The sequence below is a fragment of the Primulina huaijiensis genome, chromosome 5 (genome assembly GCF_012295235.1).
Source record: "Primulina huaijiensis isolate GDHJ02 chromosome 5, ASM1229523v2, whole genome shotgun sequence".
NCBI lineage: Eukaryota > Viridiplantae > Streptophyta > Magnoliopsida > Lamiales > Gesneriaceae > Primulina > Primulina huaijiensis.
Window position 1 is genome coordinate 6,963,777 of NC_133310.1, and position 20,896 is coordinate 6,984,672.

A 20,896-nucleotide genomic window follows, 5' to 3' on the forward strand; every position below is an offset into this window, starting at 1 on the left:
GGAAGGCCCCGATCCCAGAGTCAGAACAAGGGGAAGCCAGCCCCGAGATGAACAGTACCCTCTCTTGGAGCAAAATCAGCTTGGACCTAACCAACAACAACGTCCCCCCCACCTCCCTCGGGGAGTTATAAACATGATATCATGGGACCTACTGACGGAGACTCCGACCGAGCCAGAAAGACAAATAGTAGAAGATTAATGAATATGGAGATCAATTGGGCGAAATTACGGACAGGACCTCTTATATCATTTGGACCGAGAGATCTGACTGGATTGTCCGACCCCCACAATGATGCATTGGTCATCCGGGCAATGATAGCAAATTATGAAGTGGCTCAGTTATTCGTCGACTCTGGAAGCTCGGTGAACGTATTTTTCAAGAACTATGGATCAGCTTGACTTGGGTGAATACAAAGTTGAGCCAGTATAAACGTCACTGTTCGGATTTACTGAACATGCCGTTCGGCCCATTGGCATGATAAATTTGCCCCTCACACTCAGGGAGACTCATACGAAGAAAATCAGGATTATCAGTTTCATAATTGTGGACACCCCCTTGGCGTATAATGCCATCCTGGGCCTACCAGCCATGACTGCCTTCTCAGCAGTCGCTTAAGCTCTACACCAAAAGATCAAATTCCCGGTTGGCACGGAGGTCGGAGAAATAAGAGGGGATAAAAAAAATAGCACGGAAATGCTATGTGGAATAGGTGTGGCTTGAACAGAAGGCCACCAAAACCAAGCACCAGAGCCGATCAGGCCCTCGGGAGCACGACCATCTAAACTTGATAGAAGACACCACCCAAATGACCGCGTAGAAGAATATAAAGAAATTATCATCTCCCCTCCTCTCCCAGCAGGGTCGGGAAAAATAGCAAAAATATTGGAAGAACCCTTAAGGAGTCAGGTAATAACGTGCTTACAGAAACTGAACACTTCAAAAGAGTTCCGACCCATCATCCAAAAGAAATGCCATTTCGGGCAGCACAAAGATGCCATCATTCAAGAACAAGTGACACACCTGCTAAAAGCTGGACACATCCAGGAAGTGCATTTCCCGTCTTGGTTGTCAAATTTTGTCCTGGTACCCAAGGCCTCGGGAAAGTGGCGAATGTATGTCGAATTTTGTGACCTAAACAAAGCACGTCCCAAGGACTGTAACCCCCTGCCAAGAATAGATCAGTTGGTAGATTCCACTGCAGGCCATGAGTTGCTAAGTTTCTTAGATGCCTATCAGGGATACCATCAAATTCCACTGGCAAAGGAAGATCAGAACAAAGTGAGCTTTGTCAAATCCACGAGAACCTACTGCTATGTCGTCATGCCATTCGGCCTTAAGAACTCCGGGGAAACTTATCAAAGGCTCATTGATCTGGTATTCAGACAACAGGTAGGGAAAAATATTGAAGTGTATGTGGATGATATCCTCATTAAAAAAACGGTAGTCGAGCACTTTGTAGCCGATATGGAACATACTTTCCTAACACTTCGCGATTACAGGCTCAAACTCAATCCCAGCACATGCACACTAGGAGTCCGGACCGAAAAATTCTTAGGCTACATGGTCACGAGAAGAGGGATTGAGGCCAACCCCTAGAAAGTCCAGGCCCTGGCCACTATGGGCTCCCCTCGCAATCTGCAAGAAGTCCAAAGATTGACTGGAAGGATAGCCACCCTAGCCAGATTCATAGCTAGATCAGCTGACCGAAGCTTCTCCTTCTTTAAAGTGCTCCGAGAAACAAAAAAATTTTAGTGGAACAAAGTGAAGAGGCCTTCCAGGAATTAAAAGCTTATTTTAAAGAGCTACATGTTCTCAACAAACCAGTCCAAGGGGAAGAGTTGCTGGTTTATTGGTCAGTCACCTCCCGGGCTGCCAGCTAGGTCCTGGTCAGAAGAGAAGGGACAACCCATCAGCTGGTCTACTTTGTCAGTCATGCACTAAGAGGGCCCGAGCTGAATTACACAACTCAAGAAAAACTAGTTCTGGCCCTGGTCGTTACGGCCAGGAAATTAAGGCCATTTTTCCTGTCACACCCCACAACAGTCCTCACCAACAGTACCTTGGGCAGACTCGCAGCACATCCGGACTGTTAAGATCGATTAGGGAGGTAAATCGTTGAGCTACAATAGCTCGGTTCTTGAAATATTGAACACCGATGAATTAAATCGAGTTTGATTTTAAAATCAAGAGGAAGACACTCAAAATAATCCTTCGTAGAAACCGATTAAACATGTTTTAAATTATTTAAAATATATGCAAGTTGAATGAATAAAAAATATTTTGGTTGAAGCATTTTATCAAACATTTGGTATGCAATATTTTGATATTGGAAAGACACATAAAATGCTTCAACAATTTATCTTTAAAAACAATGGAAATGATAAGTAAATGCAATAAAAAAAGACACGAATTTGTTTATGGATGTTCGGAGATTAACAACTCCTACGTCATCCCTTCTTCCCCTTGAGAAGGATCTACTAGAAGACTTTGATTTATACAACACTTTGTACAAACTCATTTCAACTTAGGACTTATTTCTTGCCTAATTGAAACTCCTAGCACACTCTCGATTGTATGCCGCATCCTCACAATCTGTATGATGTTTAATGCCTCTTATGCCAAGACTACAAAGACAATCTTTAATGTCTTTGTGTGAAGACCCACTCAACTAATCTTTGAAGTTCAACTCTCTTGTATAAGTGTGAGAAATTTATTCTTTACAGTGTACATCTCAAATGTATCTACACACAAGGGTTTGTGCTCTCAACTAGCAGATTTCTTCATACTAACTGCCCATACTTTGAATCCTCTTTAAAAGCTCTTGTTTGATCTTCAAGATGTTATATTTATAGACCCCAACAATGATATATAGGTTAGATAAAAGAATATGACTGTTTGGAAAGTTTCTGTACTATTCCTGAAATAGCAACAGTCAAATTCGTCTTGCTGGACATTTTCCTGAGACTAAACTGGTCAACTGGATAATTTGATCAATTGATCAACTGGTTCAGTTCGACTGGTTTGTTCAGTTCAACTGGTTCAGTTTCAGCTGGTCTGGTTCAGTTCAATTCTGGTCTGCTCAGCTGATCCAGTTTAGTTTCAGCTAGTCTCGTTCAGTTCAACTAGTTTGGTTCAGTTCAACTGGTCCAGTTTCAGCTAGTGTGCTGAAATCAACCTAGCTGATTTTAGTTTGTGAAAAACTAGTAGTTTCATCGTCATTTATCACCATCTTAAGCTTCAATTCAGACTTTGACTTTTGAAGATGATTTGTAAATCATTGTCGTATCTTTCCAACTCATACTGAAACGCTTCATTCCAATAACCGAGCTGAGCGATATGACCAAAATACAACAACTGCTCTTACCTAATTGATTGCTGTTTTCGAGCAATCAGTTTGGTAATTCAGCGATCAGTTAGACCTCGATAACATCAGATTTTGCTCAATTGACGTGAAATATAACTTGTTCCAAATTTAGTTTTCTGATCAGTCAAGGTAGAGGATTGTCATTTGAATTATCTAGTTGAGAGATATCTTCAAAATATCAAAGCTCGCCAGAATTTCATTTTGGCTGAATTCTGTTTCAGTTTCTTTCTTGTGTTTGTAACTTCATACATGAGTAAATATGTTTGAAATACAATAATAAGTTTTGTTAAAATCAAAATCAAAATTACGAACATGAAATGTTCCAACACGGACGTCTCAGGGAGATTGATCCAATGGATAACAAAAGTCAGTGAATATGACATCCAATATGAACCTCGAACAACAAAAGCCCAAACCCTAGCCGATTTCCTTGCAGAAACTGTGCAACTAGAAGAAGAGGAACAATGGAAGATCTTCGTAGATGGATCTTCTTGTCAGATGGGAAGTGGGGTCGGCATTGTATTTGTCCCCTCATGGGGAGAGGAGACTGGAATTTCGGTCAGGTTAGATTTCAGAGCGTCGAATAATGAAGCTGAGTATGAAGCACTCCTCTTGGGACTCAAAGCAGCCTGTAATTTGGGGCTTTTCCGAGCCATCTTATAATCGGACTCTCAACTGGTGATCCAAAAAAGTAATGGGAAGTTCGACGTAAAAGATGATAAAATGATCAGATATGCCCAGGCATTGAATAAGGCCAAGGAGGGATTCTCCGAACTCATTTTTGAGTTAATCCCCAGGGCGATAACCAGAAAGTAGACAGGCTAGCCAACCTGGCTAGTGCTCTGGATCGAGACGCGGAGCCTGACCCAGTGGGTCGGGAGCTTGTCTCTCAACTCGAGTAGTTGGATGACGTAATTGCCGAGGTGGCAGAAGGAGACTGAAGATACAATATCCACCAATATCTGAAACATGGAAGGCTACCCGTAAAGAAAGAAAGGCGAGAGAAACCAAAATGAGGGCTCTCCGGTTTGTAAGGGTCTGGGACATCTTGTTCAAAAGGTCTTTTTCCCGACCACTCCTGAAATATCTGGGGAGAAACATAAGCTAATTACGTCCTGAGAGAAATACATGATGGGTGCTGCAAAAATCATCTAAGAAGCATGGCCCTTGCCCGTAAAACACTACTGGCCGGATTTTTCTGGTCGAATTTGAAAAGAGATGCCTCCATCCTGGTCAAAACGTGTCATAGCTGTCAGAAACATGCCAACCTACAAAAGAGGTCGGCAGAACTCATGAAGGCGGTCATCGCATCGTGTCCATTCGATTAGTGGGGGATGGACATTGTTGGGCCCTTCCCAATGGGCTCGGGACAAAGGAAGTTCATGTTGGTTGCAATTGATAATTTCTCCAAATGGGTGGAGGCCGAGCCACTAGCCCGGATCACGGAAAATGAAGTCTTAAAATTCCTATGGAAAAATATCGTATGTCAATTTGGAATACCTCGAAGATTTGTTTTTGACAATGGATGACAGTTCTGTGGAGAAAAGGTTAGGGCCTGGTGTGAAGAGATAAAAACCCAACAGTTGTTCACCTCTGTCGCCTATGCTCAAGGCAACGGACAGGTTGAAGTCACCAACAGAACAATAGTACATGCGCTGAAGGCTCGGCTAGGTGAGGCTCAGGGCAGCTGGGCAGATGAACTTCCAAGCGTACTCTGGTCTTACAAAACCACGACCAATACTACTACAAAAGAAACACCTTACAGCATGGTATATGGAACGGAGGCAGTATTACCCACCAAGATTGGACAAGAGAGTTCTCGTATTACGAGGTACGGCTCGTACAATGATAATCTGCGGGCCATGGACTTGGATCTCGTGGAAGAAAAAAAGGAGAGAGCTAGAGTAAGGATGAACGCCTGTCGCATAAGGATGATCCGAACTTACAACAAAATGCTCTACCCCGGATCTTCAAACAAGGGGACTTAGTGACGAGGAAGATCTAACACCACGGAGAAAGGGGAAAGCTTGATGTGAAGTATGAAGACCCCTTCAAAATAGTGGGGAAGGCTGGGATTGCAGCCTACTATCTGGAAGATGCCGAAGGAAAAAAGGGAAAAAGACCCTGGAACGCCCAACACTTGAAGAAATATTACGCCTGGCAAAAAAAAAAAAACAGAGAAGGATAGAACCTGTCCTGTGTATTTTGCACTTTTTGACATATCTATTGCTGTTATTAATTTCCGAACCCTGACATGTTGAGTAGTTTTATTCCAAAACTATTTTAAACCAGCGGTAATTACATTCATACAAACAAAGTTCACGAATGTGACACACGCCCATAAGCCCGACCATGAGCTCGGCACCACGTAAGCCAACGAATGTGACATTCATACAAACAAAGTGCACGAATGTGGCACACGTCCATAGGGCCGAATATGAGCTCGGCACCACATAAGCCACGAATGTGGCATTCATACAAACGAAGTTCACAAATGTGGCACACGTCCATAAGCCAGACCATGAGTTCGGCACCACGTAAGCCCACGAATGTGGCATTCATACAAACAAAGTTCACGAATGTGACACACGCCCATAAGCCCGACCATGAGCTCAGCACCACGTAAGCCCACAGATGTGACATTCATACAAACGAAGTCCACGAATGTGGCACACGTCCATAAGCCAGACCATGAGTTCGGCACCACGTAAGCCCACGAATGTGGCACTCATGAAAATGGAATGCGGATTTGCGGAAGCTCCCAAAGCCCGACCCCCTGCTCGGTGCAATGCAAACCCACGAATATGACACTCATAAAAATTCTACAAACGAGGTAGATCTTTAAAAATCCGACCACCATCTCGGCATAATGTAGACCCCTGAAGGTGGCGCTCATGCGAGCATGGCCAAAGGAATCGGTCTCAAGTTTAAGGGCCTAGACAGCCATCAATTCCGGGTTTTACATTTATCACAGCAAAAAAATGTGTTTTTAAATTAAAAGGGCTCGAACAGCTACTGGTTTGGATTTATTATTTCATTAATTAGCCAAATTTTGGTTTCAATATTAAAAAGCTCGGACAGCCACCCTGCTCGGGGTTTTATTATATTACTTAGCCAAATTTTGGTTTCAATTTTAAGTGGCTTGGACAGCCATCCTGTTCGTGTTTTTACTAAGCCAAATTTCGATTTCAAGTTAAAAGGGCTCGTACAGCCATCCTGGTTCGTGTTTTTATCTAATCACAGTCAAATTTCAATTTTAAGTTAATAAGCTTGAACGACTACGCGGTTCGGGTTTTTAATTCATTACTTAACTAGGTTTTGCTTTTAAATCAGGATGGCCCGGATAGCCACTTTGGTCGGGTTTTTATGCCTTTAGTTATGAAGCGAGAATACAAAATGCAGAAGATAAGAAAATACTAGATTTCATTACAAATTGATAAGTGCCTAACGAGGCTTACAGAAAAAGAAGGGGGGACGAGGGGCGGCTAAACTACATTAAAGAGGACAGGGGCTCGGCCGATTCCCCATCCTCCAAGCCTCGCCTCTCCTGATCAGAGAGCTCGCCCTCCTCGGGCATAACATCCAGAGCTTTCTCCGAATCCAAGAAGGAAGCCGGGTGCTCGGCTTTGGAATAACCATTGGCTTGGAACTGGGCCAAGCACCCCTTGAACCCTTCTTCGAAATACACCACGGTCTTTCCAATGTAGAGTTTTTTGAAATTCGGGGACTCGATGAACTACTCCTTTTTCCGAGCCTAGATGGCCTCGACCTCTTCCTCACGCTTTTGGGCCGCCTCCTCCAGGTCCTGGATCTTCTGCTTGGCCTCCTTGAAGCTGTCCTGGGCACCCACCAGTTCGCACTGGACGCCGTGAAGCTCATCATCGTGCTCCGTCTTCATAACCCGCATCCGCTGAGTCAGTTCTCGGTGCCTAGCCAAGATGTCATCCATGCTCCAGGCATTGGCCTGGGCCACAGTACGGGTCTCGTGAGCTCGGATGGTATACTCACCAACCCAAGCAATAGTCTGAAAAAGAAAAAAAAATGGGGTCAGCCAAAAAAAAGAGAGTAGGGTGTATCAGCATCAGCCCAAGGGCTGATTCTTCGACCAATGAGTCCGGGGTGGAGTGAAGAATCCCTAAGTCCAGAGAAGAGACCAAATTCTGGACCATCCCCATAGCCCCGCGCCCATCAGGCTTGGCCAGAAAGGAGATGTGTGGGCTGCGAGGGGCCTCGGATCTCTCCAAAATTACCAGGTCAGGCTTGGACGAGGCCTCTTCCACTTTATCTTTACCTTTGCTCTTGGGAGTGCTGGGCAACTCGAGCCCCGATTGGCTTAAGGGTTGGGAACCCAACCCCAAGCCCTCTTTGGCAGCCCTTTTCTTGGAAGCGACCCAAAGCACTTTTCTTTATTAGGGTAAATTGTAAAAGGTTCCTGATACCAAGGGGAACCTAGAAAAACCTGAACAAAACACCTAATGCTAAAAGCGAGCTAATAGAGTTTGGACCAAGTTAGCTCGGGAAAATTTGGAAATAGCTGCATGTGGTTTGAATGAGCTTGGGCGCGGGAAATCTAAGGCCCATCTCCACTTGGTCGACGTAGAACGTGTGGTAACCCTCGGGGGGGGGGATGAGTTCGGTCTGTCTGACCAGGGATGAGTAGTTCGTACCTACGGGGCATGACCGATCCCCTTCTAATGGCGGGCCCAAGTCAGGATCTAAGTAGGAAGCCAGCAACTCGTACCAGGGTCGGGCCTCTTCTTTCAATCGGACTTCATCAGCCTTTAGTTGCCTTAGTCTCCTCGATTTTTCCGCTCGGGTTTCAATCGGAAGGGCCTCGAGATTCTCACTCTCACCACCCCGACCCTCGATTTCTAAGGGTGCAGAGGGCCCCGGCTGGGGCCTAGAGGATTCGGACTCACCACCACTCCGCTCCTCGGATTCTAAGGGTGCCGAGGGCCCTGGCTCGGATTTACAAGGTTCAGACTCGCCTGTAGGGGATTAGAACTCGTCTAAGAAGTCTAATAGCTCTTGGATATTGGACTCATCGGGAGAAGATATCTTAATACCTAAATACCAAGTTAGAATGAATAAACTTACTGAAGAAAGGGTCGGATTTTAAGGTCTCGGAAGCGAAAGTGGTTGCTCGGGAAGTCGCTCGAAATTTTAGCAGAGTAACAGCTCGGATGAAAGAAACGTGAAAATGAACTCGAGAGGCCCAATATTTATAGGAGGCAGGAGCCTCATGACAGCCGTGCGATCACTTAAGACCAAGGGTCCGGATTCTCTCGGGCAGACGTACTAACGCCTCCAAATCTGTGCTGTCAGAAAATCTTAGTCGTCCGTTTAGGCTTCATGGGGATCGACTCTAGGACCGTTCGATGCGCCACGTGGGAAATGAAGAAACAAACTTCAAAACAATNGGCTCGGAGTCCGACCAGACTTTTTAGTCTAAACTTCATGCTTCTTTTAGACTAAATGAAGGGAGATACAATTGATACCCCCTAAATTTTGTATGCTTGGGTGGATCCGAGCCTACTATCATGAGTCTAAGCCCATAAATCTGAGACCACTATCAGGAGTCCAAGCCCATAAAGGGGCTGGGAAACCCGATCCCACCGAAAGGATGGTAACCGTGAGCCCTGACGTAACTAAATGATATAAAGATAGACGAGAGTACCGATAGATCCGGGATTCGAGTAAATCTAGCCAGGATAAGGCAAGAACCCTAGCCGTCGTCAGGATAGAGTCTTAGTGTTTGAAAGTCTCATAATCCAGGTAGGACTCTATCTCCGCAGGAGTCCTAGGCCAGCAAAGTAACTAAATCTTCCTCTATAAATATCAGGTATGTGCTACGGTTTTATTCATTCACATCTTCTTATTCACTCCGCACTCTAATATTTTGCACTTAAGTTTACTCTTCGGACTGACTTAAGCATCAGATGGGTCACGTAGGAAACGTCTCCGGTGCCCCCTAACCTTTTTTCTGGCCGCGCAGAGATCAGAATTCCAACCCGACCCGACCCAATCAGCTGTGAAGATTTGAAGAGTCGCTCTTCAGACCGAACTCGAGGTAAAATTTTGGTATCATCAAAATGCATACCTGAATGTTATCACTTTGACTCAAGCATAATTGAAATAGATAAACAACTCAGTAAATTTTAAAAGAACATAAGATAATTTTATGGAAATCAAGTGTGTCAATTGTTGAAATGGACTTCCTATTTATAAGTTTTAAGGTGAGATATTAACACCCCATTAACTTACATTCAAAGATACTTAAAGCTCACTACCTTCGAGCATTGATATTCACTACTTAACCACCGTTAAAATGGTGATTATGTGAGGTGAAGAGTTCTCATCTAATTACAAATCAAGTACTTTTTTATTCATACATTAGCTCAATTCTAACCATTTTTAATTCACGCCACAATTTTATTCACAAATCTAATATTTTCCGACATGAACTATTAGTTGTTGCGGATGATTTGAAACTTTGTCAACAACAAGGTTTTCCTTCTCTTTAAATTGAAATAGATTCTCTTGTCTCAAATTTAAGGCAAAAACTTGTGTGAGACGGTCTCCCGGGTCGTATTTTGTGAGACGGATCTCTTATTTGGTCATCCATGAAAAGTATTACTTTTTATGCTAAGAGTATTACTTTTTATTGTGAATATCGATAGGATTGACCCGTCTCACAGATAAAGATTCGTGAGACCATCTTACAAGAGATATACTCCAAATTTAATTATTGATTTAAACCACAGTTTTTAATTAATATACATTTAAATCACATTTTGACTCCAATTCATACAATCATTTTGAATTTTCCGATTTCAAAGATATATTTTTATAATTTGCGAATATATTCGAATATTTCAAATCAAACTTAAAGTTTGATAGTTTGATTTCGAAGTAAATTTGAGTAAAAAAAATATATTAAAATTTACTAAAATACCTTATCGGAGCTTTGTAATTTTTTACACTCAACCCAATGAAGCTCGTTCACGGTCTCTTCTTATTCTAAAATAATAACATAAATAAATATTAATTTTTTAATTTATATTATTTTAAAAAATAGATAAAATAGTAAGCCTAAACATGCACCTGTCTGTCAAAAGTCCCATCCAACAAAAAGTGCAAAGACCAGTGGGGTACTTTACCCTGCAAACACAACGTGAGATGTGGGAAGATGAGCATCAGCAATATTATTATCATTATATTAAATAAAACATTAATTTCAAAACATATTGCAACATCATCATCATCATCATCTTAGTAAATCATAAATGTGGTCCATTTTCATATGTTTAAAAAAAAAGAAACATCGTCCATTTTCAAACTTTTTGCAATATGTTGTTTCAGTGCGATCCAGAGAGATCACGGTTCCACTGTTCTTCTTTCTTTTGGAATATTTTTTCTTTTTTCCCTTTGCTCTTCTTTGACACCATTTTTACTGCAGATTCTGCTACAAGAAACGTTGAGAACTTCGGATATTAACTTCTGTAAATGAACCAAAAATCTGCGAGGAGAACACGACCCACAGCGTTGTGTGTGGATGTGTGTGTCGACTGTCGAGAGATTATACAGGGTCGTTTTCGTGAATCTCTAATTCTCATGATGAATGCGACTCTTCGTCTTGGATGCACTGTTCATACCTTTCTTTTATGACAGACCCTACTTTTAAAAAAATAAAAAACTAATACCCCCCTTTTATTATGCTTATATTTGTTCATTAAAAGCAGATAATATATGGATAACCTTGATATTTTTTTAGCTTATCCTTTCTTTCATTTATAACCTTGATATTTTTTAGCTTATCCTTACTTTCTTTTTTGTCAATTTCGATTGGTAGGAATGGGATTTCGCAACATGATGTTGGAACATCACTGAAACTCATGGAGGGTTGGGGTTTGACTAGTAATTACTTGATTAATCTGGGTTTTTGTAATTGTTGTCAGCTTCTTGATTTGCCAGCTTTATTGTATATTTATATATGTATGTATACTTTTTATATATATATAAAAAAACCTTCATTTTTGGATCACTAATTGATATTTTTTTTATGTTAATTCCCATCTGCAAATTCTTCTACTGTTTTCTTTTTCTTTAATGATAAAAATGATGGTTTTATGTTGTACATTATATTGATTTTTTTCCCACCATTTTTTCTCAGTGTTCTTGCTGGTTGTCTTATTATAAAGATTGCTGGGGTATGAATCTTGTTCTTTTTTGTTAAGATCATCCGATTCATTTAAGCTAGGGTTTGTGAAAAAGCCGATTACCCCTCATCGAGATGTTGGATTGAAAAGGTGAGTGCATTTAATTTTATTTTCTATTTCATCTCTGTGATTTTTCAAGATTTTCAGCGGTTTGTTTTGTCAGGAAAGGTGACAAATTGAGGTATTCCTTGAATATATTTTCCTAAATTTTTTCTTCGACAAAGTACATCTTGGTTTAGTACGATACCTCTTATTTCAATATGATCAGGTTGAAGTTTAGATTTTTTGAAAGTTACATATATATTAGGGCTAACAATAATCCTACATCTTGACACTTTTTCTTCGGGGAGCCGGAGACCCTAGCTAGTCCCAATCCTACGGTGTGGTGAAGATGATTTACAAGTCATCGGCACATTTTAACACTTTTCTTGAGCATACTAACACTCTTTAACTCAAAGTTTTCTTGATTCCATTTTTTTTCCTGAGGTTCGACTTTTCAAAAAAATTCTAGGTGTGTTAAATATTGCCCAAAATGGTAATACCAAGTGTTACCTTTTTATTCTGAATGTTCTTACATTAACCTTTAATGGCAAAATTTTATGTAGTGCTTAATTATATCCAATCTTACCTATAAATAAATACATTTTAACTTAAATAAGTTTTTTTTTTACGAAGATAGTGGCTAATTTCAATGAAAAATTATTAGTAGTGATGAAAATTATTTGTGGTTTGTACCTCTTTTTTCTTAAATTTTTTTAGCTTCAAAATGGATTTGATTTTATTGTCAAGGATTATTTATGGTAGTTACCATCTTAAAAATGTTTTTGGAGATTTATTTGATTTCATGGTGTATGTGGTACTTGTTAAATATCGATCATACATGTTATATAATTGTACTTTACCATTTGTAAAACTGGTTAGCCACATGTAGTTGCTTGATCTATTTTGGAGAGTTTCGCTATTCGGGTTCTTGAAATTAAATGCCAAGATTGCTAATATGATCTTGGCCTTTGAATGAGACGATTGCTTATTTTTCGAAATCTTGGCTTGAGCGATTGCAAGCAGTGGAAGACTTGCAACTGCACATTGGAGTAGCTCGAAATTTCTCTTGCCAGAGAGGAGTATTTATGTTGGTTTATCTTTAGATAGAGTATCAAATTGTGAGGTTTCTTAAGCATGGTATGACGGCTATGCTAGTCGAAATTAAAGCGTCGTGCCGTAGCACTTGGAGGGATGATGCTGGAATGAGAAATGGCGTAAGAGAGCTTCCTTCAGCCCACTCATGGGCGAAATCCAGGGCTGAACTAGCTGCCGACTCATTCATTTAAATACTCGGTAGAAACCCTGGAAGTTTGATGCTACTGTGATTGAGTGAATGATGCGGGAGATAGTTTCACGCCACTCTACTTCCGTGCTTGGACTGAAGGGAGCTCCTTTGTTATTTACTTCATTCCCTTTATCCGCCAAGGGTTCCGGCTCGTCTCTGAAACGGGATGCTCGATCCAGAGGAGACATCTTTATCAATTATCATTATGTTATAGGAAAAAGAATTACATCTGGGGTGAACTTTGGATTCATTGAAGGAGTAATTCTCATTTAATTTTGTTGTGGAAAAACTTTGAGATGGCATCACAAAACATATATATTCGTCCCGAATGCTTCGATTCTCTGCTGCACTCATTCGATCACCTAAGTTGTGTATCTTATAATCGACACACTTTTGTACCAATTATATCTCACGTCTAGTACTTTTCTAACTTGTTTACAAATGATAAGCAAGTTGCAATTTTTTGCATCGATACCATATCATCTTTCTGTATAGACAGTTAGTGCCGAAGCTATGCGGCGTTGTCAGTGGCCATTCTAGAGGGAGTTCATTGTTTCTGGATGAAGAAACATTTTGTGGAATGTCACTTGTTCGGGCTGCTTTTACGAAACCTAGTATTCTTGGTCAGTTCATGCAACTTTGTGGTACTATTTCTGTTATTGGTTTATCTTCTGCTTCTTTCTGTCCCTTTTTTGAAACCGTGGTTGCCATATTAAGAAATCAAACCTATGGGATCCTATAATGGATGGAGGGAACAGTCCTTTTTGTGCCCTGTTTTTGGATATATGCTATTTTTCTAAACTTTTCATGCTACTTTATTTGTACTTGAATCCTACTATTGGATAATTAAATTGACATTGGTTGCATTTGATTTGTGTAGGGTGGTCCATGACCTCTTGGTGTCTGTTTATGTGCATTTCAAAACTTGGGATTGGCCGTCAGTTAAAACAAAACTCTCAATCCCATTGTAATAATAACAATTAAAAAAAACCTTGGATTTTATAACAAAACTATCATGACATTTTTTAGTGATCCATGCAGGGTTTGATAAAGTTTTGGTTTTCTTGGATACCTCCTTTTGTTGTCATTGTAATGATCTTAACAACGGATAATCGTGGGCATGATGGTATCATTATTGACGAGATACGTAGTCAATTTCATTTCATTAGCACATGTTAGCCGCAATACAAATTTGGTTGCTCATTGTATTGCACATCATGCACTCTCTCATCCTTCCCCATCGTCTTGGGTTCGAATGTGTTTTTCCTTCTTGGATCATGGATGTAGCTCTTGGTTACATTTTATTATATTTTGTTATTTCATTATATTTTATTTCACTTTTAATTATAATTCAAAAGTATGTATCAAACAGATAACGGATTTTATTATTTCATTATATTTTATTTCACTTTTAATTATAATTCAATAGTATGTATCAAATAAATGAAGCAATCATATATTGTAAAATTTATTTTCTCCAAAAATAATAGAAATAATGTACTAATTAAGTCTCTCTAAATTAATTCTCAATTTCCCCCCTCAAAATTCTAAAAATAAGATCAAATGTTGCACAAAAGTTTAGGGTTCTTGCCTTTAGGGTTTTGTTATTAGAAGGATGCAAAACTTACCTTCCTTAAGATGGTCCCCTACATAATATATATAGGGATAGGGATGACTAAACAAAGAAACTTGTTCTGTATGTACCTTACGTACGTTGTTTCTTAATATTTAAGACCATTAACAAATTTTCGTGAATTTTGATTAGAGAAAATATATTGAGATTATAATTTTTTTTTCATTTTAAATGAAAAATAGTGAGTTTTTATAGGATCGAGTAAATAAATGAAAAATTGTGAATTTTGTAGGATCGAGTATTTACTAAATTTATAAAAAAAAATACAGTTGGTTGCGCGCAAGAAAATTTATTTTCTCCAGCACAGCATCAACGACGTAATTTAAAGCACATCCTTAATGTTTTTTTAACGGCATATCTATTTATGTGTGCCATTAATGTATGCAATAAAAAAAAATGATTTTTCGTGGCGTAGCATCGACGACGCATATTAAAAACCTGTCATTAATATCTATAATATATTATTAAGTTTGAGACAATCAGACTTATAAAGTTGAGAATGTAGAAAAAAATCATTTTTTCAAAAGTTAGCCAAATTGTAGCGCGATGGAAAATTCAAATTGCAAATACTTGTACGAGAAGCTAATACAAGTTGAGTGGCTTCACGAGATCTTAGTCTTTTAAAGCCTGAGTTTATAAACCAAAATCAGTGAGACTTGTTTGTAAAGATGGTTATGACAACAGTAAGTCCCTGTTTATACCCATATGGGCGTTTTATCTCCTGCACAACTTCCTTGTTTTTAATTTTTATTAATCGATGTCCTTTCTATTTCCCGAATAGACATCACATCTTCAGAACGATGCATATGCACATGTATTTGCGTTTGCGCCTCTGACTGTTATCAGCCAGGCCAGTTGGGGGAAAAATTTAACAAGAAAGGCATACATCGGGCTCTCAGGTTTGGCGAGACATTTATTTAGACATAAGAGATGTTGGTTGTTATTTCAGAGAACTAATTAGACATGAAATATAATGGGTTGTGGGATTCTATGATTATTAAGCTGATATCATTAGGTACAGCTTAGGTGGAAGAATCTTTGCACTCTTCAGAGCCTCCCACCAAGAGAAACAGAAAAAAAAAAAAAAAAAAAAATTTGACCTACAAGAACGAGGGATTTTGTGATGCACAGGGAAAACATGATTAGTTAACCAATGATAGTGATGTCAAATTTTGTTCGTTAATTTCTTAATATTTCATGGTTATTTGCTCGAAACATGGGTTTATAAATAAAGTTCTGCTATGGTTGGGCAAGAGACTAATAAGTTTTAATCTGCTAGCAGTTTGATTATGTGATTTTAATTAATCTCAAGAAAAGAATGCAAGATTTAGAGCAATTAGGGGAAAGCAAGACCACATTCACTCAATAAGTAGGAGAGGTTATACTTGTTTGACTAATATTATGGTAAACATTTATTTTTATATTTTATAATTGAAGTAATAAGTAATGATATATACATCTTTTGAATTTTTTTTTGTAATGATTTTGTATATATTTCTATATTTAAGGAAAAAGACAACGCTGACAAATACAAAATTATGAGATCGTAAGTTTGGATTGAAGGTCATAAGGAAAAAAATGGAGAGCTTAGTATTGAAGCTGTTGGAGAGAAAATGATAATAAATCGATATTTATCTTTATTTTTAAAAAAAGTTTTTATATATTTTCACACACATACATACTATAAAATTAAACTACCCAAAGCTCAAAACGCAACCAACATTATTGATGATGCAATTAGCTTTGTATTTGGCAAGAAAGCTCGAGGTAGAGTTCGCGGAATGAGGTTGGGAGTTGCACCATCGAATGTTGGATCTTCTGTGCAATCAAATAGAACTATTAAACAACTTCAAATTATGGTACAACACCTTCAAAAACAAATGCACGAAATGAAGCAAAAAAATAAGGAAGAAATGCACGAAATGAGGTCCATGCATGTTTTTACAAAGTAAAAGGCAACAAAATCAGCAAGAACAATTTTACAAACAAAATTAGGTTGCTAGTGGTGGCATTGATAGAGGTATTGAGAATGAAATTGGTAGCAATAGTGATATCAATATTGGTGCCAAAAAGAGTGGTGATTTTGATCATGTTAACAAACATTTAGCTACCGCTCAGATAATTATCTTCAAATTATGTATTTCTAAACCACAAAATTGTTACAAAAATAGACATTGTAGAATTAATAACTCTGTATTGTTTATTTACAGTCAAATTTTAAGAATGTGGGTCGTGGTGATATCCGTGCTAATACTAAATGTAAGTTGATTCATTAGTTTGATGATGAATTAGTTGTTGCAGAAGGTCTAATTACATCTAGAGATCCAAACACAAAAGTGTATCATGTTGTTCTTGGTGGATCTTGTTGGAAAGTTTGGATTGATAAGATTTTGGTGGAGAAGGTGGACCAAATTTGACCAAATGATGAAATGCAATTTTTCGATGACGCAATAGGAAGCAAAATTGCATGGCTATTTAAATTTATAGTATTGTGTAATTGATACAGATTCTACTGATTTGTGCCGATTAAAAGTTTAATCGTTATTATATATGTACTAGCTAGTTTGTTTGAGATTTCGTATCTTATTTTGGATATTCAGACCTTTTGTTTTGGTATGATGAAAAATATTGACTTTTATTAACTTGGCGTGTGGATTAGACTTAATCTAGCATTAGATTTGTCGTAAAAAATCTGATTTATCATTTTTTTGAATGAAATTAATTAATTTTTTACAAATTTGATTTTAACGGCCTGCAAATCTACATTGTAGATAAGAACATCGATAGCGTACGTTGGCATACTACCGATTCCGCTATACCTCGTGTCCGGCGTTCCGTCGATTCCATTATCCGTGGTGTGCGGCACGTTGTTGATGTTATTATCCACGACATGCGGAGTATGCGGTCGATTCTTTTATCCACGACGTGCAATGCACGCTGTTGATGCTATTTTCCACACGTGCATTGCATGCTGTCCATACATATGGAATTCAAGAGCTTTTAATTGTGCAACATGCAATGCATGCTTTGGAAATCCAATTTGCATGCTGCGAAATGTCATTTTTGTTGTAGTGGCGGTGTACTATTACAAGGCTTAATCTTTTAACATATATAAATTATAGTCTAAATTGTGTAGTGATAAATGATATCTATTCGAGCAACAATAATTATTGCTCAAATATTTTCCACCCAATCATCTCGTCAATTTGCAAATGACGAAAATCAAATTTGTGATATAAACTAATGTCGATTCTAAGATGAAGATTCAGTCATTTAAGCAATTATAGTTTATATGAGGGGATAAAAAGAAATTTTCGATAGGGTGTCAAATATTGTGGCGCCCCAAACCTCACCACGTAATCATACAACATATGACGTCATATGCATAAAAATTTTCTTTTCAACGACGTAATAATATAATGCATATACGACAAAATAGTGCAATCACCACACTAGCTACGTCAGTGTAGCAGAAACAGTATAATAAATACACACATACAACTCAAATAAGACAATAAACTATACTGTCTCTATCTACTATAAACTACAGGACTGTTTGACTAGACACACCTAGTCCTTCACCACTATCCTGTCTCACAGCAGAGTCCTGTAACCTGTCCAACAGAAGTAGCCCCCAAAGGGTGAGCATACACAACAATCATCATCGTAATACATAACAGTTATATTATCAACAATATAAAATAAACTGGAATGATAACAGAAATACTCCCTTTGCTGTCTCTGGACAATCCAACTACCAACGATATCAACGTCATCACTCCCATACTACTGCAACAACAACATCGACGATACGTCGCACCCCAACATCGGCGACAACCATATCGTCGAACGAATAACATCCACGATACGTCGCACCCCTACTCCGGCGACAGCAATATCGTTGAACGAATAACATCGACGATACGTCGCATCCCAACACCGGCGACAACAATATCGTCAAACGAACAACATCAACGTGACGTCTCCCAACAAACAACAGCCAACGATATCAACGATAATAAACAACAACAGATATAATATCAAATCACCCAATACCAGTGATTTATCATCGTTCAACGCAATAGTATTCATCAATACTAAACAATAATAACATATGCTCGTACGTCAACACGTACCTGATAATCGAGTATATATAAAATCTGGCTATTTCTTTGATCCCGAGGTTTGTGTTGTATCTAAATAATTCAAAAACAATTATCAGATCATTATCACCGTATCAATACAATCATAACATCCTCAATATACAACATCAAATAGCCCAACAATAATTAATTCAACAACATATAAAACTCGATTATAAATTCTTATCGTTCATCAATTTAATATTTTAGTGTATTTAATTCACAATACAACCATCAAATACACACTAATTAATTTAACATTAAATAATAGGCTATTTTACAACATCCGTCAAATTACGAAAACTTTATATCAACGTGTAGCCTATACTTCGTAGACTCCGAATATATAATCAAAATTAATAACAACTGACAAACAACTCACCAATTTCAATTCAACGATTAAAAATCCCTAATTATAATAAATGGAGAATAATTCAAAATAACACCACTATAATCTTCTCTACTTCGTTAAAATCATATACTATTCAACAATCTTCAACTTCTGTATGATTTAACAATTTATCGAATTTATTCCAAAAATCGACGAATTTCAAACATCACCAAAACTATAAAATTTATACCTCAAATCGAATACCTCGTGTCAACGATCCCAAAACTGAAGTCGGTCGTCGATTGGATAAATCGATAAGTCGCAAGATCGAAAAAAAATCTGAAAATCCTCTTTCTTATTTCTCTCTCCTCCTCTACTGTAAATGTCGAAGAATGAGTTCTAAATTCATTAAACTTTCAACTTTATCTTATTATTTTTTTTATATTAATAATATAATATAATAAAATATATTTAATATTTTAATACCGGTATATCCCTTTAGATCAGTCAAACGATCACATTTNTGAAAACACCATAAAAACAAATTGAATATTTTTCAACTTATTTACAAAAATGCCATCAATACTATTTTATAGTTGTAATATTTACTTCAGGCATTACATTTCTACCCCCTTAAATGAATTTCGACCCCGAAATTAATCAACAACAGTAATAACATGCATAAATAAAGATACGTCATACCATCAGAATAAGTAGGGGTAGAGCTCCCTCATATGCCGCTCTGTCTCCCAAGTGGCCTCTTCGACACCTCTATGCTCCCACTGAACCTTCACCATCGGTATAAGCTTACTACGAAGTTTTCGTTTAGATCGATCCAAAATACAAACTGGTCTCTTAACATAAGACACATCAGGATCTAACTGAACCTCAGAAATATCCAACACACGTGAAGGATCTGGCTCGTACTTCCACAACATCGACACATGAAACACATCATGAATACCTGATAAAGATGGAGGTAGAGCCAATCGATAAGCCAAAGTGCCTATCCGCTGCAATATCTCATATGGGCCAACATATCTCGGTGCCAACTTTCCTTTCATACCAAATCGTACTGTACCACGAAAAGGATACACTTTCAAAAATACTCGATCGCCCTGCTGAAATTATAAGGGTCTTCGTCTTTTATTTGCATAGGCGGCCTGTCTATCTTGAGCTGTTTTCAATCGCTGCTGTATCAACTTTACTTTCTGTTCCATCCCAAGAATCATCTCAGGACCTGTGACTACAGCTCGATCAACATCATCCCAGTATAAAGGAGATCTACAACGTCTCCCATACAATGCTTCAAATGGAGCCATCTGAATACTACTCTGATAACTATTGTTATACGCAAACTCCACCAATGGAATAGATGAATACCAAACAGATTTAAAATCCATAACATAAGCACGCAACATATGCTCCAGCGTCTGAATAGTACGCTCAGTCTGACCATCTGTCTGGGGATGATAAGCTGTACTCAATCTCAACTCTGTCCCCATCGCAGTCTGCAATCCTTCCCAAAAATGAGAAGTAAATCGAGGATCTCTATCAGATATAATAGACACTGGAATCCCATGCAACCGTACGATCTCTCGTATATACAACTGTGCCATCGTCAAATATGTACTATTCATGCTATAGGGTATAAAATGTGCAACTTTCGTCAATCGATCAACAATCACCCAAATAGCATCAATAGTTCCAGTGCTTCTTGGCAAATGAGTCACAAAATCCATCGATATGTGCTCCCATTTCCAAGTCGGTACTTCTAAACTCCTCAATTCACCTCCTGGCCTTCTCCTCTCAGCTTTGATCTGTTGACAATTGAGACATCGACGTACAAAATCAATCACATCACGTTTCATTCCCTTCC

At 38.5% G+C, this 20,896-nt stretch overlaps 1 protein-coding gene and 1 long non-coding RNA gene across 2 annotated transcripts; one reads left to right on the forward strand and one right to left on the reverse strand.

The window, feature by feature from the left end:
* Nucleotides 1-3,829: 3,829 nt before the first annotated feature.
* On the forward strand, nucleotides 3,830-5,353 carry LOC140977598 (uncharacterized). Its single transcript, XM_073442355.1, has 2 exons — nucleotides 3,830-3,928; nucleotides 4,898-5,353. The coding sequence occupies exons 1-2, from the start codon at nucleotides 3,830-3,832 to the stop codon at nucleotides 5,351-5,353; spliced, it is 555 nt and encodes a 184-aa protein (XP_073298456.1).
* Nucleotides 5,354-18,005: 12,652 nt separating this feature from the next.
* Nucleotides 18,006-19,862, reverse strand: LOC140977396 (uncharacterized). Its single transcript, XR_012175412.1, has 3 exons — nucleotides 19,720-19,862; nucleotides 18,681-18,740; nucleotides 18,006-18,158 (listed from the first exon to the last, which is right to left on the reverse strand). It is a non-coding gene; the product is annotated as an uncharacterized lncRNA (long non-coding RNA).
* Between the last annotated feature and the right edge of the window lie 1,034 nt (nucleotides 19,863-20,896).